Source organism: Stegodyphus dumicola, chromosome 2, assembly GCF_044657685.1.
Source record: "Stegodyphus dumicola isolate Sdum_Otavi_A_Nest chromosome 2, ASM4465768v1".
Classification (NCBI taxonomy): Eukaryota; Metazoa; Arthropoda; class Arachnida; order Araneae; family Eresidae; genus Stegodyphus; species Stegodyphus dumicola.
In genome coordinates this window covers 126,766,241-126,792,190 of record NC_140769.1, presented here as the reverse complement: position 1 = coordinate 126,792,190, position 25,950 = coordinate 126,766,241, and the positions used below count along the sequence as shown (strand labels likewise).

General features: G+C 33.1%; 1 protein-coding gene across 1 annotated transcript in view; it reads right to left on the bottom strand.

Annotated features, from left to right (window-relative positions):
* Positions 1-25,950, bottom strand: part of LOC118200687 (lachesin-like) — a 232,236-nt gene that overhangs the window by 19,639 nt on the left and 186,647 nt on the right. The window contains exon 9 of the mRNA XM_085810219.1: positions 14,806-14,892. Within this exon, the coding sequence (XP_085666345.1) occupies positions 14,806-14,892 (87 nt within the window). The remainder of the gene's footprint in view (positions 1-14,805; positions 14,893-25,950) is intronic.

The following is a 25,950-nucleotide window of genomic DNA, read 5'->3' as shown; positions in this document are numbered from 1 at the left end:
CCGTAATATTTATAATTTTTTGGCAGTTCAATGGAAGCCTTGTCAATTGGTTGCGACGGGGCTGCATTTATGTCTTTTCTACGTCGTTTAATAACTAATCTTACAGCTTCTCCACTTGGAAACTGTCCTAGTGCTCTAACAGACAGCTCTTGCGTTTCTTCAATGCGAATTACTGCGGGAGTTTCTTGTGTTTCAACAGACCTTCACTTTATTGATGTTAAAGTGCGGACAACTTCCATGCATGCTGCATTTCCTTCATGAGACGGATTGCGAACACGTTTTAAAAATTCACCTGTAAATGAATCAGTGTAAATTCTTCCTTTACATTTATTGTTTTTGGAAAATTCAACTTCACAACACCACGATTTTGTTTGCTCCATTTTATATATATTTATCAAAACAGTATAAATGTCCATCGTGCTCATACTTTTCTTTGCCTCTCTTAGTCATATATTTTCCGCTTCCAGACATTTCTACCGCTGCAAGTGCTAACATTGAATTAAAAAATGTCCACTGGCGTCCAAATAGATTACGGGCTCTTTAGAGAAAATAAGAAATGCGCATGCGTTGATAATCGGCAATAGATAACGACAAATCTGAACGATTTCATAACCCCCCCTAATTGACACATACAAGTATCAGTAGCCTGACACATACGAGTCGATCCACGGGGAGGGTGATTTAACAATAGCTTCATACTCAGAGTGAGGGATTATATACTTAAGATGACAAATGTTTACTTACAAGTTAGGCACGCAATATTGTCAAGCGCATTTCCAATTCTGTAGTATGTTTGAGCAGGGAAAATGAATTATGTATCTTTCTCAAAAAAATCTATTATAATATATATTTTATCAGGCATATCGCATTTATTTGAATTATGATGCAAAGTTAATCTAAAAACAAATAAAAATACGAAAAGTATGGCGTCGAACTGACGCCGCGTCGAAACGACCTCGTGTCGAATTGACCACGCGTCGAAACGACCTCGTGTCGAATTGACCACGCGTCGAAACGCTGGCGTCGAACCGTTGGCGTCGAACTGACCTGTACCGGTGGCCATTTCGCCGTCGGGACGTTTCGCCGTCGAGACATTTCGTCGTCGGGATATTTCGCCGTCAATACATATTTTTTTCCTTACATGACTGTATTATATCTTGAAGTATTATATTAAGTTGATTTAGTTTACTAATTCTATTTATATATTGTATATTTAAGAGATATTTTTCTTTATAACCTTTATTTTTACTTATCACATTATATTATCAAGTTTATTTAATTTAATAATTTTATTTACCTATTGTTTACCTCTGGCTGTCTTAAATTGTAAAAGAAAAAAAATTGCAATTTCTTGCAAGTACTTTAAACAAATCGCATAAAACAACTTTCTAAATTTTTGCGATTTAAAGAACCAGATAGTTTGTCAACATTTACAGTTTGACATATTCCTCGTATTAAAAGCTTTTGAATAATATATAAAATGTTTTTGTATACAATTTTATACAAATACACTGTTACGCATTACATATTAAATTTAAGACAGTAATGTGCTGACAAGATACCTATATAATTCCGTTTCCAGATTTCATAAAAATGTTAATTTCCTGCTTGCATGAGGGTTTCTCTTAACTACCGATTAAAATTTCAAGAAATTTTGACTAATCCTGTAAAAGTTGTACCTGCATAATTTTAAATCGATAATATAACTTCTATTATATCGGAGGTTTAGCTTGAGTTCTCTTTGATACTAACATAATTTTCTAACTAACTATGTGCATTTTCTATATATCGCATATTTTGTTAACAATTATATGCCATTTCTTTATGTCTCATATTTTATAAGCAACCTTTATTACGTATACAAAAAGTAAACACAATTATTAAACTAAATATATTTAATACGAGTACAATACGGCGAGATATAACGCAGTCATGTAAAGAAGAATATATCTTGACTGCGAATCGGCCCGACGGCGAAACGGCCACGGTAAAATGGCGACGGCGAAAATTTCTAGATCCTTTGCCCACAGGTCTATTATTTTCGTTATGGCATTTTGCGTTGGTTCACCATAAATGTCGTTAACTTTTCAAATTGTTGCCACCAAACATTAGAGCCCCTCATTATATTTAAAGATATTGAATAATGAAGAATCTACATGAATGTATGTATGTTTCTCTCGCTGCGGAAAAACAACGCTACGTAGAGACATCAAATTTTCAATAAGTTGTCCTCCACTAGATTATGGGTATCTTGAAGCACAAAATTGGAATTTGGAGTTTGTTCTATTATCTATTTCACATTTTTAAAAATTTTAGCGAATTTTTGATTAAGAAACTCAACGATTTAAAAGCGAGCAATGGCAACACTGCACAAAAATAAGAAAAAACATTTTTATTTCCAGAGCGCGCGATTTAATATCGAAAATTCTAAAGATATGCTAATTTTAAAATTATTTTTCGATATTGCTATTGAATTGAATTTTACGGTTTTTTGCGATGAGCGTAATATTTAATAAATAAAGGTAACACACAAAATGTTAAATAAGCGCCCCTTTGGGCTAATATAAAATCTGAAAGCTTTCAGAATTTTTCTTTTACTATAATGCTCTATTTCAATGAAAGAGTGCGATTTGTAAAAAAATGAAAAATAACGGAAATTTTAGTTAGAACATCGTGTTTATTGTTTTCTGGAAGAAAATAACCTTACCTGAAAATATTTTATTGGCAAACACAGCTAACAAATTATTTCCAGATAAAAATCAAAGGAATACATGGGACGGGAGAAAACAGCCAACTAAAATATAAGCATAAGAAGAGAAAACTGACTAGGAGAAAAATTAAGATACGAAGCAATTGCTTGACTTATTTCTTCGAGGAGGATTTAATTAGATGAAGTTGAACCATAGAAGTGACGTAGTTTGGGTTGAAAAATGAATGGTCACATATGTGAAATGTTAATTTAGAGAAAAGCAAAGTATCGCGATTTTAAAGTTACTTATTCGCCCAGTTCGCAGGAATAATAGGAATTGAATTAAATATTAGTTACAGATCGTGAAATCAACACATATTTTTCGAAAAGATGGGTTTTAAGGTGAGGCTATTTCGTTAACTCGCTAGGCTATTTCTTTACTCGTTAGGCTATTCGTTACTCATTAGTCTCGACTCATTAGGCTATTTAGTTAGGCCATTTCGTTAGGCTATTTCGTTAGGCTATTTCGCTATTTTGTTAGGCCATTTCATTAGGCTATTTCATTAGGCCATTTCGTTAGGCTATTTCATTAGGCTATTTCGTCAAAGGGCGCTATTTCGTTAACAACGCATATTTCTGACAACATTTCGCTAAATCATTAAAGAAAAGTATTCTAATTTGTAGGGTTTTATTTGCTAATATTAGTTTGCCAGGTATTTTTTATAGTAGAACAGGTGTTCCGTTCCCTCTAGGGGAGAATTCTACAGTGTATAATTTGTGAGAGAATTTTACAGTGTATAGTTAGTGCCCAGCTTTTTATTTAAGTTAAGGTTGCGCAAGTCATCCTCACTCAGAAAAAATACATATAATTCGTAGTATCTTTGAACAGAAAAACAAAAATTATGAGTGGTAATAATATCTTGTGTTGCTGTTGCTGATACTTAATAAAATCCCATACAATTCTAAAGACCTTATTTTGTACTAATCAGTAATTTTGTATTTTAACAAAGCTTCCTTTCCCTTCCAATTTCAATTTCCTGCCAGAAGCCAGATTTAAATAACGTATATGCGAATTTAAATGAGTTCGGAAATAATATTTAAGTAGCAGAATTTAAGACTGTGCGGTAGAAGGAGCGCCACTTGTAGAGTCTCATTTTTTTGAAGAGCATAAAATGTAGTCCCTCCGAAGACGAAGTAGCGAATTCTCGCTATGTCTCAGCCTTTTATAACAGCCTTTTCATTTTAAATAAACTGAACAGAACCTGCACTTGCTTGGTGTTCCTAATTTAACCCCCCTTGTGGCTAGGTAACTTAACACAAAATAGCATATACAGTCAGAATGAATTAAATTTTAATTACTCAACAGGCTCCTACTTCAATCTAACCTGATTTATCGGCTGCACACAGCAAAGCCGAGGGCATAAACACGTAGCTAACTCTTCTACCGCGAACTCTTAAATACTGCTACCTAAATACTACTTCCGAACTCATTTAGATTCACCTATACGTCATTTAAATTTGCATTCTGGCAGAAAACTGGAATGAGAAGGGAAAGAAAAGTTTCTTAAAATAAAAAAAATAATTGATTAGTACAAAATAAGGTTTTTACACCGACTGCTTTCTGTTATAAAATTCATAAAATGTATGAACACGAACTTAGACAAGCACTTAGACAAGCAACTTAGACAAGCAACCGACTTAAACAGGCAATATTCTAAGATGTACGTACTATCTATAGCTTATAATATAACTTTTTTTTCCCAATTAATGTATTTATATATTTAATTACAAAAATTATCACAAAGAATTTTTTTCATTTAATTTTTAACTTCAGCTCATAAGTCGTGTACCCATTCCTTGTATTTTAGGCACTGAATCATATAATCTTCGCGATCTTCCTCACTAGTATTACATACGGATGAACACGAATTGAAACAATATGCTTGGCTAGGGGGTAACTCGTTTTTTCGGAACAGGCGCAGTTGGAGTGATGGCATGGTATTACGATTAATATTTAAATGGTGCGACTTACGCGGTGGTACGACTTCCGCAACTTTAGCCTACCTCTTAAGCCAAGACCGAAAACAAAATCCATGGTTCGATTCTTAAAGATTCGAATCTTGGAACTCAATTCTTCTATCAATAAAGTCCATATGGTTCAATTCTTAAGGATTCCATTTTTGACTTTAATTTTTGGGTAATTTGTAGCACACGCTATCAGTGTGGTTTGAGATACATCGGCAAAACTAAAGGAAAGTAAAAGTTTCGTATAACAAAACATTAATCTTTTATAAAAAAAAAAAAAAAAAAAAAAAAGGCGAAATTAACATAATTTCGATAGCTAATCATAGTTGGAAATTTAATCACAGTTTAATTTAATCACTTGCAAAAATTATCCCAAAAGGCTCTTTCCTTATTGAATTGAATTTTCTTTAATCTTTTCATACTCACAAAGTTTTGTTTTGTTTAATTAATGATTTAATTCAAATCCTGTTCTTCCTAATACTTTTAAGATGCGATTAGCTTAATTTTTCATGTTTCTGGACTATTTTCACCGACAGATGGCGCTACGTTCTCGTTCATTTTACTGCTTTTAGGTATAGATACAACCACCGCTTTGCCTTCGCTGCAGATTGCTTTGCTTCTGATGAAGACGGGCCCTTGAAATCGAAAGATTTTTGAATAAATCTACGCTAAATGCAAGGTTGTTGCTTTGTCTAATTTTATATTTTATGCCTGTTAAATATTAAGTTTTATTTTATGAGTATAAAAACTGCTTTTATTTACGCTTTCCGACTTATCAACATTTCCTACACCTTCTTTTATTTAACACATAAAGCTCATTAAAAATAATTTAAATTGAAATAAATGTATATGCATTTTTCGAGTTTGTGAAAGGGGGACAATGATCATCTAGCAATGGTTGGAAAGGGTGTCTGAGAAAGAAAAATCAGAGATATGCTGCTGTAGAGGTTTCAAAGTATTCACCCTTAATTTCCTATTACAATAAAATGCCATTTCTCACATTTCTTCTATTACAATTAACATGCCATTTCTGTGAAATTTCTATGTTTTTTATAAAAGTCGAACTATTTAAAAAGAAGAAAAGTTAATGAAATAGCGTGTGGGAATATTAGACAGTCATTACTTTTTCTTGTTTCAGTACAACAAAAAATACTCCACATTTTCTTTTATAATGTATCATATTTCGCAGTTTTATAAAACAGTTATTAGGGTCATAATTCCAATTTTGGATTTATCTGTTGTTTCTACATAGATCCTATGCCTTTGTCTTTTTAATTCCATCTTATTAAAAAAGACAATTTTAATAATAATATTGTAATACAAAAATCAAAAAACTGTTTAACATTTATTTCTTATGAATTTTAATAGAGAGAAATTCAAAATCAGTTAATAGGCATCGCTAGATTTGGCCTTCAAAGACAACATTTATTCTAAAAATCTATACTACATCGAATTAGATAACATAGAACATTCCCGAATAATATCTACGTTTTGTGAATGGTAATAACACAAAGACTACTACAAGTAATTATAAACCGATTAGAAGCTGCAATATCTTCACTAAGCATATGTCATCGCATGTATAGCCTTTTTGTTGCTGCATTCAGTTTAGTAATTTAAGCTCCATTCTGTTTTGTCGCAACCCGCCAAGAGGTAAGCATTAATTAAGAGCATACAATAAAACAAGAGGTAAGCGCATACAATAAAACGCCGAACAAATACTAATTCAGAAGTCAAACAACAAGAATCAGCGTTACATTTTCAATATTTTCACAGGGCTAGTTTCGATGGTTTTACCGAACCACCATCCTCGGCTGCAAAACCGCAAATGAACAAAAGAAAAAAAAAAAAAAAAAAAAAAAAAAGGGGGGGCGCATTTTTTTTTATTTGCGGTTCTGAATTAGGTAAGCATTAGTTTATACTAAATATCAGATATGAATATGCGATGCGAACACGTACGAGATGCAAACGCGTACGAGATGTAAACACGATAGAGGTCAAAATGAACAATCTGCCACAGACACGCGTAGGGTTTATGTAATGATGTGATGTGCCTTGAAGAGGGAAAAATCTGTGTGTTATTTAAAATGATGCAGGAACTAAGGAATAACAACGTATGAAATATGAAGGTGATGTTACAAGCTTTTATCTGTACGTCACAAAGTCACCCATGAAGGAGGACATACCATTGAAACTATCTATGTTTTCCTGCGTGTTGATCACACCCACTTTCGTCAACTTATGTAGCTATTCAGAAGATGTATTGCTGCCAATGTTTGTTATTCTGAGCACTTTTGTTATTGCTACCAATTTCATTTGTGTAATAATGGTCAGCATAAGTCCTTGACATTCATCGTGGCTAGGACTCAAATGCACCTGTCATTCGCAAGAGCCTTGAGCACAATGCATGTGACGGCAAGACTTTAGCTCAGTTTCGCCCCCCCCCCAATTTTGAAAGAAAGCACCCCCGTAAGGACGGGTTCGACATACTTCCTTATATAAATGTTGAGAGTCTTCCACCCATCTACCTCTACCGCTGAACTCTCGAGGGGACATTCGGATCGACACATATTTAGAGTGCCCCCTGCCGCACAGACACTATGCATTTACAAGCATCCATGCCTTGTCTGGGATTCGAACCCGGGCGCTTTGATACGACAGTCAGAGTTACTAATCACTATCCAGGTTGGGCAGCTGAACACTTCTAAATGTAGATACGTGATACCAAAATGTAATGTTTATTTATGACTTACGTTTACGTTCTAGTCTTTAGTTAACGTTCAAAGAGCTTGATCAAAATTTTGGAACACTCTATACTACATAACTTATATTACTACGAATACTAACTTAATATGCAGCATAAACATAAAGAGAAAAAAAAATCTTGATGTAAGACATGAAAAGTAGCTGTAAATGGAAAAACATAAATAGGAACATTAACTTAAATTTGTAAATTTGGTGAATGCTGAAAGATTCAAAGAAACGCTTACTATCACTTGAAGATATTGTCTTAATTTTTAGCAGAAAAACAAATGAAAAGTTGCTGACTAAAATTCACACTGATTAGAGATATGTGATTCGTTTTTAATCCTAAGGTTGTTTTATCAACGAATGCAAATGTTCAAAATTTTCTTTTTCGTCGAAACAGAGTTTACATGTTTCCTTCGTAAAAAGTTCAAAAAAGTTCGTAAAAGGTATTGTTACAATCAAAACGAATGAATTGTTGAATTTAAAACATTGCGCATTTTCTGACATTACAATATTTGGACTACAGATCTTAACTTCTAAAAGACAAATAAGTTATGATGCTTGAAAATAGCCGTTCGATTTTTAACTGCTCAAATTAATTAAAATTGTTAATTAAACTTCATTTATATAAGAAGTACTAAACTGAAATCAGCATTTTATTGATTAAATGTCTTTGGTGAAAGAACAAATCAGTTTGCCTCATATTTCGAAAATGAACAAAACGAATGGAGATTAAAAATTGTAATCATCGACCTAGTTCACTGTGTCATTATACATCACAACTGATGTCCATAATTAATCGAAAATTAATGAAAGATTGAGAATTAATTAACTACACAATTCTGAAAAAAATCAGTAATTGTCTATCTTTAATTGCCTTTATCCATTTTAATTTGTAATTGTTTTTGATTGCAAAGTAATTTTTTTTGGTGCCTGCGGCAATAAAATTGCTTTTATCTAATAAAACATTTATCTGATATCGATCCTCAAAAGACATAAGAATAAGGCAAACATTGCTACTGTATAAATTCAAAGAAAATCATTAGTATTAGTACAGAAAGAGAAAATATTACAACACTTATAATTTGCCTTCGAAAAACGATAGCTAGCGAAGCCAAACACATCACGGCTTTTTAATTTAACAGAAAAAAAAATCATACCTAATATAAGTTTTATCAATGTTTTCAATACATCGTTGTCTAAAATTCTTATTTAAAACTTAATTTTTATAAAGCGCAGATTTAAAGATTTTGAAAAATTTTTAATCAAAAACTTTTATATGTAAGGTTATTAGGTTTATTTTTGAAGCGAAAGATCTAAAAATGTGCACTAGCATCGAAGGGACTCGAATACGGACTTCTCAAATACACGCCGAGTGTGCTACCATTACACCTCGAAGGCATGTTGGCAGGAGGGAGAAAATACCTTATATATTCCCTCTTTTAAAGGCATGGAGGTAAGATACGAAGGAGTGGCCAAACCGGCACTGGAAGTGAAGCACTGCTCCGAAGCTTCTGTCGCAAGATTTTTTTTTTTTTTTTTTTGTTTGTTTGTTTACATTCAGAAGCTCGCTTGACAGCGCTCTGATAGTATTTCGACACACGACAGTTCCATACAAATCGAAAAAAAGGGACACTTTCGCATAAAAGAAACATTCCTAGTATGATGGATAATAGCAATTTATATAGTTTAGCGATATTTACTCAAAAATCACATCTTGGTTATTTTTCGATAACTAACAACAGCGATTTTGATTATGAATTTGTTTTATAAAATTCTAAGCTGTTGAACTACAAAAATATAGAGTTTAGCAAAAAAATTTTGCTTAAAGAATAAAAAATACCTCACCGTACCTTTAAAATTGTTTACATTTTTCGTACGTAATCTCACCTGTAAAATGTTCAAGGCCCATGCCAATGACAAACATAATCTTGCACTCTTTACCATGAAACATTTGTGGACTTTCTCTGATTAGGTCAGATAAGTGAGACAAGCCGAAACAGGTTAAGATTTCATTTAGGGAACAGTGTAATGTATTGCTGTTACAGACATTGCGTGTACACAGTTTTTAATGTATAATCCCGGCCAGCGATGTAAATGCCCCGTCCGCCCCAAGTCCGAACATAAGACGGGGCAACTGGTGACACCGTCAGTGGTGGCAAAGCATGTGATATCGATTGAACTAAACAAAGTAGCACCTCCGCACCAGAACGTCGTCACTTTTAGCCCAACGAAAGGCGATGTTAATCTGAATAGCTAGTGAAAGGGTCTTTTACCTGCTTACTCAAGGTAAACAGTAGGTGGCAGCTGCACCTGACTTATGAAGGATTCGAAATTTAAAAGACTGAAGAGCCTTTTAAGATTTGGATTCAAGAAAATTTAAGATTCATCCCATTTCCAAAAACGCTAATTTCAACAGCTGTTTCTATAAGTTATACGGATAAATGTCTTTGTATTAAAGCCATTACGAAATAGGAAAAAAAATAGGAATTAAGAAAGGTCTCTTCACAATGAGGCAGAAATAGCAGTGATTATTTTTTCATGCTCTCCTTTTATTAGGATCAACATAAAATGAGAAATATTTAGCTGTTAGATATTTGTGTTTGAAATACTGTCTACTTTGCAACAGATGAAACTTGTTTGTATTATTTATAAACATACTGCAAATTAAGCATTCGTTTTTATATCTTAATCTGCTGGGTTTCCCTTATTTTACATAACAAATCATTTTAAGTTTGGTACCTTTCCTAAACCTCTCATCTTTTCCTCGCATTTCCTCGCCAGGATGCAAATTTAAAATAAGGTGAAAAGAGTATTTTAAACGGACGAATTTTGTAGTTTCTTCAGAGCCTGATTTTGCTACCCAGTGCACGTTACTAGTTTATCCTTGTCGTGCTGAGTTGCTGATACGCTCTTTTGGCCATTTAATAAGTGTTAGTCGGGTAGGTTGTTGAGTCAGCCCAGCTAGCCTTAAATTAGATTGTTAGTCCAGCACTACTCTTTATCCTTGAGTTTATTGTGAAATTATTCTTAAGTTCCACCGCAATTCATCCGTATTTTTGTAAGCACGAAGTACGTGCATTTGGCGAATAATTAAAGGGTTATTTTACCCTTCTTCTAAGATGGTTTTCTTTTACGCCTGTGCGAGAATTGCCGGGTTTCCTTAGTGAGATTATTATAGGATAGCAAAGACAAGCTTGAATTCATAAATACACATGAATCTTGAAGAAATTTGTTAATATGAGATGAATGAGGAAATTGAAACTACAGGTGTTTATATTCTCTCTAATCACTTTAATAGGATTATAACTATCAAAATTAATTACACTATAAGATTATTTTCTGATATAAATACCGTCATTATCCAAGGATTTATCAAGTATGCGAACACGGTTTCCTCTTCTCGCATCATAACAATCTCTGGTCTGCTGTTTTAAGATAGCTTTTCATTTCATCTTTTCATAATCGTCGAATGTTTACCAATGAAATATTTCTTGAGATGAAGAATGATGTGAAAATCGCTAGACTGTAAATATGAGTTGCATGGCGTGGACTTCAAAATCTCCTATGTGTGTGCGTTTTAATTTCCTTCCCAGTATTTGCTCATGCACAGTCGTGCAGCGGATAAACACCACGTGTCAATATTTCGTTCCCGTCTGTTAGGATTGTTCATCAAAATCGTTGGACGTTTCCTGTAAGTCGGCATAAATTATTATTCTGTTAAGAATGAACTCAACAAGATCTCACTGGTTCTCTAAAAAAATAATAAATAAATAAATTTATAGGAAGAACATTGAGGATTTCATTTCGGGAGGGTGAGGCAAGATTAAATTAGATGTCTTTGAAGTTATTTTCTCAGATTAAGGCGTATGGCCAAAAAGCTAAACTTCATCTTCGGTTAAGATGTACTGCTTTTTTACTACGGAGTGCAGACCGGATTAACTGTTTTTTTCCTGCTCAGCGCGTGAAGAAGTTGGTGGCATAATCATCGTTTTCTCCTTAACTTTTAAATTGCCTGCTATACTTCCTCTTAAAAGATGCACGGTAAATGCAGCAGCGATTTTCTATATTCTAATTCTTCACTCATGGTCAAAATGTTCAAGATCTGAAGAAAATTGAATGCAAGGTTTCATGGCATCAGACAGCTTTACTAGATATTTCCTCCTTAGTTTTCTGCCGACAGTTCTCAGATATTAAAGATCCCTCCCCATTTATCTCATCATAAAAATCAACTACTCTTGGAATTCACTACTTCACCAGAATCAGGCATACTTTACATCCCTGAAAAGCTGTCGAACTCAAAATGCCACCATTAAAAAAACAATTTCCTATGAATTTTCTGTGGTTTGTGAAGTTTGGGGAGTTAAAAAACATGTATTGATATATCCGTAAATTTAGTGAGAACGTTTTTTGAACGTTCTGTGTGTTATCATGTTCTTTGCACTGAAACTATAAAATTTAGTTCAATAGCAATGTCGCAAAATAATTTTCAAGTGAGCATATCTTTAGAAGTTCCGTTACACAGTTCCGCGCGCTGGAGATAAAAAGGTCTTTTTTCCCCCCGTAGAGTGTTGCCATTACTCGCTTTTAAATCTTTGAGTTTGTTACTCAAAAATTCGTTAAAATGTTAGAAAATATGAAATCGATAATAAAACAAATTCAGAATTTTAAATTTGGTCTTCCACATGCCATATTCGTAGGAGGATTACGTCATTCAAAATTCGATGACTCTATGTACCGTTGTTTTATCACAATGCAACAAATATACATACATTTATGCATATTTTTCATTATTTAATTTCTTCAAATATAATGCAAGTTTATAACAGTTCGTGGCAACAGTTTGAAATGTGAAACGGACATTTATAGCGATTCAACGCAAAAACGAAAACAATAGTCCTTCAGGGACAAAGCCCCTTTGGAATAATAAGATAACATCCTAAGCTGAAACTTAAAAACAGATAAAACAGTCTGTACAAAATTAATAAACCGTTCAGTTATATACTTGAAAAATAAATGTCATAAATGATTTTACAATTTTGAAGATAAATAAATATTTTGAGCATATTTTGCAATTATAATTGCTCAATCATACTTTTTCATTTTAATCACTAGATGTACATTTTGTTCTTTTATTGGAACAATTTTCTTTAACCCATATTTCCTCATTGTCTTAAAAATAGGACAGCACACATAAATTGTCTTTGTATGAAATCTTTGAAATAATTTAATTCAAATTAAAGACGATTTATTATTTAAGACTCATTTAACTGTGCATTTGTCTTTATGGCAAGTTAGAATTAATTTAGATATTTTTTATAAAGTTTTTAAAATGGGGATTTTTGCAGAGATTTTTCTTTGTTTTCAACGTACATATTTTGTAAAGTTTTTAAGCTCCAAAAAACATATATATAAATTTATTGAGATAATATTCTATACTTTTATACCAGTAAAAATCATTGTCAAAACATTTTACCTAAAAGTCAAATTTTCCCTGCATTTTTAACTGTCCTAAAAATAGGATGACGGTAAAATCCACTACTACATAATACCCATTAGTTTGTAATGGAGATAATCCTCACTTTCTCTGTTACATTCCAAACATTGCTGTTCTAGAACTAAACCAAGCACTTTAATCCAGCTAGCAAGTGCACGTCAATTCACAGACAATGTGGAGTGTGGGGAAGGCGGGTTGAATAAATGTTTCAAACACTGACTCATGAAGTCAGTTTGTATTCTCAAATTCATCGATGTAGACTACATTTCTCTCGTTTTTACATGCTTCAATTTTGCGTTTTATTTTGAAAAATTATTTTGATGTTAGTATTATGTTGCGCACATTTTTAACTGGGCAGAAAGTTTTGGATTTTTTATAGACTTTAGATCTCTGTGTTTTACTTGACATAGATAATGAAATAGAGCTTTCCTCCCGGACCCCGATGCACTGAGTAACACAAAGAAGATTGATGATTTATCTACAAGAGAGATGGAAGAATATATAATGAAGGAAGACCTAAAGAAGTTGCCGATTGAAATTTTAGTTTCAAATAGCAATGGGGAACATGATATAAATCCCAAATGGCTAAAATGTGAACCCAAGTTCGAATGCATTCCGAAGGCTTTTCCTGATGAGACAGCATTTATTGCTTCATGAAAGCTCAAACGCTTATTTAGTGATGATAGTATCAGCCTGCTTGAGTTTCGAAAACGCATAACAGTTGCCTATTTGGGACTTTCTATTTCAAGAAAACCATCTTGAAGGAAATTGAGTGTTTAACAGGTTAAAGAAAATTTTCTAAATCTTCAACGTCAACATGTTATTGTAAAAAGTATGGAAATTAATTGGGACATTTTTTTTTAATTCTAAGCATCTCAAATAGTATAATCATTAGAAGACTTCTCGTTTCCTTTAAAATATTGTAATTCTCACAGCGTTAGTAGAAAATATAAACACTTCTTTTTGTTTTCTTATGTAATTTTATTTTGGAAAAATAATCCAGCAGCGTAAGATATCCTTCTTTTAGCTATAGAATTTTTCCTACTTATATGAACCATATTTGCTATCAAGATTTTTAAAATAATTTAATTTACCGTAATTTGTTTTACTTTCAGATCATGGGAATAATTTCTACTGCATTAAAGAAAATTAAAGCGTAACATTCTAAATAATAATGTAATGTATATTTGGCAACTCCTGCTGGAAGGCTTAGTTTTGGCAAAAGAAACATATTTAAATGCAAATGGCTACGCTATTATAAATACCTCATTTATAGCTTAAAGGTAGTATGTGGATGGTTCATTTACCTCCATACTGGAGATGTATGTGCTTTGCAAGTAAATTAAATATTCCTGTAAAACCTTCAAATTTTTCAAATTTATTCAGAACTTCCTTCAAAATACAGTAGAATAAATTAAAGAATGAAGAATCCTTTTTTTACTTATGTTCCAGAGCAAAATATTTTGTCTGCAACGTATTATTAGAGTGATAAAGTTCGTTTTCGAGGTATTATTAAATCAAAAGTCTTTGTTTTTGGCAGTACAAAAAAAGGAATATAGAATCAGATTTCATGTACTGTTCAAAAAACATGTACTGTTAAGTGTATTTATCCATTTTATGTTTGATTTAATAAAGAAATTACTCCAGATTTACCAAACTTCTAACATAAGGCAAGTTACGTAAACTTGCCTTATGTTAGAAGTTTGGTAAATCCAGGTAAATCTAACTTAACTAAGTAAACGTAACTTGCCTTATTTTTGAAATATATGAGGAAACCAAGTAAATACTAACAAGTATATTTAGAACTAAAATGATATTAACTTAAAACACTAGATTACTTTCATACCATTATCTGGAGAACCTTGTAAGGGTCTGCTTGGCATGGTGTCATCCAGAGTACCAGATTCTGGTATTGATGATCGCAAGTTTTTTTCTAGAAGATAAATGTCATTTATTCATTTTATAACTTATCAATTATTCATCATAAAATATTTTATTTAAGTAAAAGGTCATGCATCATCATAAACTATACTAGAGAGATCTTGTAGAGACATTAGGTATTTTTGGAAGCAGGAGTCATGAAAAATTAACAAGGCCTTCGTCGGAAATCGAACCGCGGACCTCTCAATTACGCGCTGAGCGTGCAGACCATTACACCACGAAAGCTCGCTAAGAAGGCGAGAGAAATACCTTATAATCTATACGAATGAATCTTGAGTCACTGATAATAGGCTGGTGAGCACTGTGCTCGGATATACCAACTGCCCTGTTAGTGGAATAAAGTAAAGTAAATTATTCATACCTATAAAATATAGGTTTATTTTATCTTTAAGCTGACTAATTCTTTTCTTCTAGAAATCTTCTGCAGTTATGGTTAACCATATATCATGTATTTGGTTTCATGTTTATTGGTGTATTTGGTGTATTTAATTATGGCAAAGCACACTAGGGCTATCTGCCTAAGAGGAGGGATGCCTTTCGTGGAGGACTTTCTAAGGGAAACTGGCTCGTATACACGTTACACATGGGGAAAACCACGAAAACACCCATGCAGCCAGCCCGTTCGCGGGATTCGAACCTCGGACCGAACTACCAGTGTTCAGCGACTTTACCGCTCGGCCGCTGATGGGCTCATGTTTATTGGAAGAACATGTTCAGTATCTTAACATCACCAAAAAGATTTTTAATAAATAAAATTTAGTTTATCTGTAGTTATCATTAAATGAATGCGTGGTTAATAACCATGTATTCACCAGCAAGTTCTTTATTGTCGTCATACACACTCCTGTACAATGATTGCATCATTACGTGGATGTCTATAAATGAATTAAAACCTTGTCAGTTTGAACATAAGTTTACAGTTCTTATATAAATATCTGACAGACTAATGATCCCTTATGCTTAATGAGATTGGATATCACATTACGCTAAGGTAAAGATTTTTTTATTTTGGCTTTTGTATCATATTAATATTTTATACAATTTATAACATATTATTTCAATTTGAATAGGTTATTAAGTTCCCTGACAAAGGGACATGGTATTTCTGAATAGGGAATAATAGTGGATAGATGGTTATTTAGGAGCTTCTCAAATTCATAATTTTGCTAAGAGGAAATAAGAACTCAGCCTAAGTACGAAGGAAATGCAAATGTAGCGATTTTTAGTTAAATATGAACAGTGTGTTACAATACTTAGAATAATTTTTAATGAAAAGGGTATATTTTAAAATTTTACTCAAAACTAGAAGCATGCCTTGCGAAACTGTTTACAACGTGTGTCATATTCTTCTTTTTCTTGGGCGTGTAGTTTCTGGATATGTATATACTTCCTACCGTAGACGTAGCGTATTGTGTGCGTTGCATAAAACAGCCATTTTAACGGCACAAAACTTTATTAACACACAAATAAAAATAATAAGTACAAACGATGAACACACAAGTATCACTTCGTTTCTTGCATCTAAGCTGACATACAACACATTTCCTTCGTTACTTCGCTACTACCTACTAACTACTCTTCTCTAGTCAGTTTCATGAGAGAGAGGCGTTGCAGGCCGTTCGGCTAAACTGCGCATGCGTGGTCATCACGTCATGACACCTCCCCTCGAAAAGATTTGATTGCGTCTTTCAATGACCTGTCAAATCCACATATATAAACATTTCTTGAAACAAAATAAAATAACATTCATGAAATTTTCGAACTTAATTAACTAATTCTTACCATTTTAAATTAAAATTACTTCAACATAAATTCAGTAATCCTATTCATTTAAAAGGATGTAACATTCAATTAACATTTCAAACTTAAATCTTTCACATAATCATAATCATATAAGCAGTTATCATATAAACGAGACAATACAAATCAATCATTAACATTAAACATAATACTTTAGCAAACCCTAGCTAAATCTTTAAACAGATTACCTAACGTTAAAACAAAAAATTTAGCATTTTAGCTAAAAAAAAATCAAACTAAACAGTCAAAATGTCTTATAGTTCATAGTTCATAACTTCAGTCATGGTTCACTCACTAGAAAATATAATCATGTCATTTTAAGTCACGTCATCAATAAACTCAGCATGGTCTTTTAGTCTGCACATAATGTTACTGTTCCATTTTGTTAACGCATAAATTACTGGATGCACATATTCACTTTCTGATTCACCGATTAGCTTTAGCTGTAAAAGCTTATCTATTTGACGATCAGCTTCATTTCTTAGAACTTCAGGTATTCGATACGGTTTCTGCTTCCTTGGCATACTTCCAGGTTTCAGTTTGATGCTGTGTTCTCCCACATTGGCGATTTTCGGAATACCAGTTCTTAGGTTCTTATGCCATCTTAAAATCTCCATAAGTTCTTTCTTCTTATGCGGTTCAAGGTGTGTAAAAGCACATTCCTCATTAGAATAGGGTTCTTTTGCTTTCCGTGGAACAATTCTTGGAACGTTTTCAACTTCGCCGAAATCAATATCTGTATCATATATCACACCGACATTATTCACAGCGGTATTGAACTCTCGTATCTTGTTTGCGTGAACGTGCTTCGATGAATTGTCAGACATTTGTACTATGTAACTATAATCAGTATGCTTTTTGATGATCGTAGCAGGTCCCGTCCATCTGGCATAAACTTTGTTTTGGCTATCAGGGATTAAAACTATAACCCTGTCACCTTCCTTGAATTCTTTATGACGAGTCTTTCGGTTACGGTAGAATGCATAAGCTTGTGGCTTTCCAACATCTGTAAGTCCTGCGTATTCAGCAGCTTTTTCCAATTTCGTCTTCAAATCCTTCAGATAATCGGTAACTGAACTTAACTGTCCATGAGGAACAAGAGTTTCATTAGTCCATGACGATTTCAAAATAGACAACGGGCCATTAGGACGTCTTCCATAAAGCATTTGGAACGGACTAACACCAGTCGTAGCATTAGGAACTTCTCGGTAAGCCCAAAGTAAATACGGTAGATGTTTCTCCCAATCTTTCGAATGTTCTCTAACGGTATGATGTATCATTCCCTTTAAAACAGCATTAAATCTTTCTACCAGGCCATTTGAACTTGGATGATAAGGAGTCGAGAACCTTGGAGACGATCCGATCCTTTTCAAAAACTCTTGGGTCAACGAAGCAGTAAAATTAGTTCCTTGATCTGAAGCAACAATTTGAGGAATTCCTGTACGTGAAAAGATTTGCAACAATGCCTCGCATGTTGCTTTGGCATTCAAATTCTTCAATGGCACCGCTTCGGGCCACCTTGTACATTGATCAACAGCACACAAAACATATTTGTAACCTCTACAGCTTGGCTCTACAGGTCCTAGGATATCCACATTAATTACCTGGAATGGTTCTTTAGGACGTGTTACTGGCGTAATCGGAACTTCATCAAAGGGACGCTTTTTCGGTTGAAGTTGACAAGAAATACAAGCACTGCAGTATTCATTTACATCTTTCTTGATTTCAGGCCAATAGAACGAATATCTCAAACGTTCAGCTGTCTTCTTGGTTCGCAGGTGACTTCCCCACAAGCTAGAATGAGCTAAGTCCAAAATCTGTTTTCTTCTTTCTTTTGGTACGACTAACTGGTAAACTCTTTCTCCTAGAACTTTATCTTTATGATACAAAAAGTTGTCAATAACAGTAAAGTTATTACTTCCGTTCTTAACATTTTGCCAGCATGTTTTTAAAGATGGGTCATTCATTTGTTGCACTCGAAACAGTTCTGAATCCGAAGCATATTGATCGTGTCCCGTGCTACCTTTGGAATCATCTTTACCTGTATCTTCATATACAAGAGCACAACATTCTATTATCTTCTTAACAGTTTCATTACATTTTTCATTAATTAGGTTTTCCCTATCATGGTTAAGTATTTCGTCAAAATTTTCAGTTTCATGAAAAGGCATTTCACCGAAACTATCAGTAGCAATGTTTACATTTTTACATTCAAAATTAAACTTCCTTTTATCACCTCCCCTTAACTTATTAAAAGCACTTAACGACAAGAGTAAATCATTACATAACTTATCCACCATTGCACATGTTATAAAAATAGGTGACATAAATTTATCATTTTCAGAACATATTACTAAAGGTAGGTTAATGAGAGGAGATTTTAAAGCTTGCCCGAAAGCTGACGTGAGGATAACACTTCCATGTGGCGTACGGTATTTTTCTGGTACAATGTCGGTCTTGACAACGGTCAACTGCGTGCCGGTATCTGCTACTGCATTAATTAATTTACCATCACATATAAGTTTAACGGTTGGCAAGTCATCTATTAATTCTTTAACCTCTTGATTCGCAGTAAAATATTTAGAAGAAATCTTTGCAGTTACGGCGTTAGAATTATTCTTAATTTCTTCTTTATCAACCCTTTCCTTATCTTCATGCAACAATATATTATGATACTTAGAATTACATTTTGAACATTTTAATTGAGAAGGGCAAATTTTTATTCTACAATTCCTTTCGAAACAAAGAAAGCATCGATTAGAAGCCCTTAAACTCTTTTTCCTTTCTTCCGGAGACATAATGCATTTTTCCGAAGCATGATTTTCGCTTTCGCAAAATAAGCAAGGGAAAGTTCGAACTGCTATTTTGCTTACATTAGGGGAATAGCTAGCGCCAAATTTGTTGGCGTTGAATGAATTCCGAGTGTGGAAGTTGTTTCGCTTTTCATTTGGTTGTGAATGCCTTCCAAGAGAATTAGCGTCACTCTTAGAATAAAATAGATTTAATGAAGTTCGTTTGCGACTTTCAATTTCCCGTTTTAGAAATTTCATGAGGTTCTCGACATTAAAAGTTTCCTCATCTGCGTTTTGACGAGCAAAATCAAGCGTTATATCCTGAGGTATGCATTTCATTAACAAAGGGTATAGTAACTTTCCATACGATTCGGTCTTGACCCCTATCGAATTTAGTGACCTTACTTGTACGTTGCAGGTATCATATAATTCCCTCAAAGAATTAATGTCATTAGAACTTCGGACAGGCCGTAAATTTAAAAGTTTATGCATGTAAGAATTAATAAGGAGATCTTTTCGACCATACCTCTCCTTGAGAATTTTAAAAGCTTCGTCGTAGTTTTCTGGAGATAAAGAAAAGCCTTCTATTGTTTTTAAAGCTGCACCGCCTAACAGGCTAAGCAAGTAATTAAACTTATCTACTTTAGATAGTTTTACGTTTTGATTTATTGCCGTATCAAAAGAATTGTAAAATGTCTGCCACATTTCAGCATTTCCATAAAATTTATCAATCATAATCTTCGGCAATTTAACATTATAATCAGAACTTTTATCGACACCAGAAATAGATAAATTGTTACTATCATTAGAAGAACCATTAGAAACTAGCGAATTATTGCTATTTCTTTTTTCTTTCAATAATTTTGTGCCTCTAAAGCTCCATTTCGAAATTTTTTCTTCGTATTCCAAGGCACTTTCGATTTCGGTTTCAATGTCATTAACATCAGTCAAAGTTTTAATTTTTTCGTCTAACGCTTTCAAAGAAATAGCTTTTACTTTTAAACTTTCCAGTGATTCTTCAAGGTCTTCAAGGTTACCGGCTGCAATTAATGATTCAATAGCATTTGTTACTTTAGTAATGGCTGAACGCATAACTTTCCGTTCTTTCTTAGATTTCGTTAGCTCTTCAGCCATTTTTGTAACCTTGAATTCCACTTTACCACAAAATAAATTGAACAAATTTCTTACCTTTCTGAAGACTCACTTACGCATTTAACCGTGAACTTTGCAGAATGACATATCCTCCTGTTCTGACACCACTGTCATATTCTTCTTTTTCTTGGGCGTGTAGTTTCTGGATATGTATATACTTCCTACCGTAGACGTAGCGTATTGTGTGCGTTGCATAAAACAGCCAATTTAACGGCACAAAATTTTATTAACACACAAATAAAAATAATAAGTACAAACGATGAACACACAAGTATCACTTCGTTTCTTGCATCTAAGCTGACATACAACACATTTCCTTCGTTACTTCGCTACTACCTACTAACTACTCTTCTCTAGTCAGTTTCATGAGAGAGAGGCGTTGCAGGCCGTTCGGCTAAACTGCGCATGCGTGGTCATCACGTCATGACAACGTGTATTGCATTTTCGTTTATATAGTGATATGACAGGTCTTCTTATGTCATTTATGGTTGCTGTGAAAGTGACTCCAACTGATGCAAATAAAATTTCAAAAAGCACAGGTTATTCACTTCTATTAACATATCACAATTAGGAAAAATACCATTTCAGTTTTCAAAACTAAGCACGCCAAATGTTAATATATACCGGTTAGATAGTAGAGATCGTGTTCATAATTAATTAGTTCTAATTTCTCAATTCTCACTCCACAGACATTTTCCTTAAACATTTCTATCAAAACTTGTTATGAAAACAATAATTAAAATGTCTGATGTGTCCACCACATGACTTCTATGTAGGGAAATATAATTATACGGATTTATTTCCTGTATTTCATTTAAACTCATTTTCTCGAATTACATTAGATACATTTCTTATTCAATTATTTCCGTTCCCACTTCGCGGCAAGGCAAAAATACATAAAAACACAAAGCAAATGTTTTACTAAAAATGGAAAGATATAGAAAAACATAAAACACCAAATACAGTTAAAACGATTAAAAAAAACAATTTTATCAATTGAAATTAACGTTTCTACGCAAAATAAAGCAATTCGGCCAGCAAGCATCAAGGCAGATTTTTCAGTGAACAAAACTAAGCTTCCTTTTAGTCCCACTCGGCAAAAAGGCACTGAAGGTGCAGAAAGACTTACTTCACTATTCAACTAAGTTCCAAATGTAAGCAAATATGGCAGCTACAGCAAAACAAAATAGGCTTAGCAGCACTTACACAGCTTTCAAATTACTAATAATTCTAGAACTATTGCATACAGATTAATTAATGGCCTAAAACCCTTAAACGGAAGATAAGAACAATGTAATTCAATCGTTTTCAAAGCAAAAAATGCACAATTTTCCAACATATGAGAATAAAAAGAAATAAATCATTTCACTGAGTAGAAAAAAAGAGTGGGCATATATGTATATATATATATGCATGCATATTTTTGGTGTGGCCCGATCGCAACCCAAAAGGGAGGTGCACAACTACATATTATAGCAGTCATATATAGAAAATTTAAACATTCTGAGGCTACTCGTTTTTAAGTTATGTGAGATACATACATAAATACGTACCTACGTACAGGCGCCACGAAAAAAATCTCTTCTGAATCCATTTTAAATCAGTTTTATAATTCGTTTGGGAAAAAAAGAGTCTTTTATTCTGTCCTAATGGACAAATATCATGCAAAAACATCGTTAAACTTCATTCGATAGCGGTCAAAATGGATATTTTCGCTGAAATATGATACGACGAATTTTAATAAGGGCGAATAAAAACAAACGTAGATGAACAAAAGAGGAAAAATTATATTTATTAATATTACTTTAACACAGAACTAAAGCAGTTTTACTGAAATTCGGTGTGCTTGTTAGATAAGAGATTGGATATTTTCGCTGAAATATGATACCCGAAAATTTTCGAGATTGCAATACTTCCTTTACTTCGTACAAGGAATTAAAAAAGCAGGAATTGCAGTTTGAACCATGATTGCAAAAGTATTGAAAAAGAAAGAATATTTGAACTAATTTAAGTTTCATGTTATATAACGTTCAAAGCACTAGAACTGTTTACAAAATCTAAACCAACAAACAGCTGAGGAAATTATTGAAAGCCAGGTGTTATTAATAACACATGGTTGTAGCTTAACGCATTATTTGCATGTTAATTCACTCTGCAGTTATGTTTTTCAAATTTTTGAAGTGCAGTAAAAACTGCATGCTTAAATATACGATAATAATAAAATAATATAGACAACAAAATTATACAAAAAAAAAAAAAAATTAAAATCTGCAAGCTTCAGATTTTACGTTCCGCCCAAAGGGAGAGTTTTGTCAAAGTTTGGTGTTACTTTTATGTATTAAATATGATGTTCTCCGCACTTAAACCATAAAATTAAGTTCAAGAACAATAGCGCTAAATGATTTTTAAATGAATTCCGATACGCAGTCTCACACGCGGGTGATATAATTCTTTCCCCCGCAGATTGTTGTCATTGCTCGCTTTTAAATCGTTGAGTTTGTTAATCAAAAATTCGTTAACGTTTTACAGAATATGAAATAGATAATTAAACAAATTCCAAATTTTGGCTTCCAGACGGCCATATTCGGGTGGAAACGTATATGTTATTCAAAATTTGATGGTTCTAGGTACCTTTGCTTTATCACAATGCGAGAAACATGCATGATTCTTCGTTATTTAATTTCTTTAAACATAATACATGGCGATAATATTTGGTGGCAACAATTTGAAAAGTGAACCGACATTTATACTGAACCAAAGCAATATGCCAAAACGAAATAAACAGTCCTTCTGGGCAAAATTGGCCCTTTGTACTAATTACTGTTCATTAAAATGTATTCATTAACAAAAGAGCATATTAGCAAAGAAAATAAATCTCTCTTCATAACTAGAATCTGCCGATAGTTTTCAGATGTTACACAAAAGATTGTTGTGCAAAAGGAGGTGAAAGTATAATGGATGATAAGAGAAGGAGGTAAAAGACTTATTTAAACACTACAAAAATAAGGTAGACGAATTTTAATAAGGGCGAATAAAAACAAACGTAGATGAACAAAAGAGGAAAAATTATATTTATTAATATTACTTTAACACAGAACTAAAGCAGTTTTACTGAAATTCGGTGTGCTTGTTAGATAAGAGAACACCTTTCAGTATCAGCATATCAGACTTTTCGAAATCTTATGCAGGAAGACGATAAATGAAGAAAATGTTTCAGAAATAAACAATCCCTAATAGTATTTTTTTTAAGAAGTATATAAGAATTTACTTGTAGATCGCTCTATTAGCACACAACTCTTCTTTCGGAGTCAATGTAAACAACACAGTAGCAGCAACCGATGGATGAAATGAAACATTATGTAAATGCATGAGATCGAATAGTTGGAATCAAGGAAAAACTATTAAACACTCAAATTCGTTTAACTTGGAGTATAGTAAAAATGTATATTTAGGCTTTTTATAATTTTTGCAGCTAAAATAACATATCGTTAACCTCGTATTTTTTATCATCACTATAATCAAATATTTGCCTCAGAAAACTGCTAGAATAAATCACTTAAATAACTTTATTAATGTAATTATCCTTATGATCGTCATATCATCAACCTCGTCATTGTCTTTCACAAGGTTTAAATAATTTACTTTTAATATACCTCATATCTTCGGTTCTAAGAGATACCTTTGAATTTCAACTCCACAAAGAAAGAATAGGCACTGAAGCTCCGAACATAAGGAAATAAATCTAACGCTTTAAACCTGTAGCAAATATTTTTTCCAATAACTGAATTTAATTTATTAACAACAAGGCGTTAATATTTAAGTAGCAATTTGGAAACATTTATTACAATAAATAATAATAATGATTAATTATAAAAATTATTACTTCGGGAATGTCGATGGTTCTAACAAAGAATCTCTAAGGAAACTCTCTCTAATCCTTAGAGATTCTTTGGTTCTAAGCTATCATCAGTTCCAGGGTCACTACTTTTGCTACGCTTATATGGGAAAAGGGATACGTCTTCATTTCGAAGAAATATGGTACATTGACGAAGGTTTTGATTATCGATTGAAAAAAAAAATGTGTTAGAAGTATTTTTTTAAATCATGTGGTTATGAGACTAAGAATAGTTTCTATATTTTTATTTATTAGACATAATTTCTTCTTTCTCTTTATTAATTAAAACTCAATAATATGCTATACTTTTACTTTTATACAATACTTTATAAATTCACTACATAATAAAACATTAGTAACCAATAACAGTTAAATTTTCTTTTTAACCAATAACAATTACATTTTCTCCCAAGCTGAAATTTCGAGCTTTATGTCTTTAAGGGTTTATTCAGTCTACCGACTAATGTGAAATAATATACATATTGTTAACTCTAATGCCATCTCCTAGTAAACCACAGAATATACGACGAAGCTTACACAATTATAGCACCAATAGTTTAAGTAAATACATCTAGAATAGCATTGCAAATGGGCAAAATTTATTATTCGATTAATTTCCGGGGGCTTTATTTAATAGCCATTAGCCTTGCGCTTTAGGACCCGAAAGTGGTAGCCACCGTTCCCTCTTATGAAGGGACGGGTAGTTACAACCATGCCTTCTCCGGGATTCGAACACCGGCACATCGCTACGGCAGTCATAGTTACTAACCACTATACCAACTTGGTGTCGGGGTAAAAATTAAAAAAAATAATAATAAAGGAAATAAAATAAAATAAGAAGAACTCAATAACCTAAATTGAGAAATTCCGAAAAGCAGAAATTGTTCAAAAATGTTCAGAAAAAATTGGCGATCAAGATACTGACAAGTGCCTCACAGTTGCCTGAAGTTGCTGTGTATGATGCTGGACATGATGAACGCACTCAAGAAGAAAATACTTAACATCTTCGTCTTCGACATCGTAGCCGCAAATAGAACTTGAAGAAATTCCAGATCGCTTTAAATAGCTCTTAAAATTACCTTGTCGAATCAAAAATTGAGTTACTTTAAAAAACCTGTTGAAAAGTGGTAAATTTTTTTCTGCGAAAAAAATGAAGGAAAAAAAACCTTTTGGTACATTGCGATTTTGATAAGGCCAGATATTCTCTGCTTCAAATACAGCATAAAAGTGCTTTCAGTGAGAAGCAGGAACACGGAGATTTAAATCAATCTGAAGTTTTGTGGCTCCCTTTGCTACAGCATCAATTTTCTCAATTCCAAAATTTCCACAGTGTCCACGAACATAAGCAAAATGAATGTCGATATCAAGGTCTTTCGAGGTCGTAATAATAACCTGAATTTCAACAACAAGT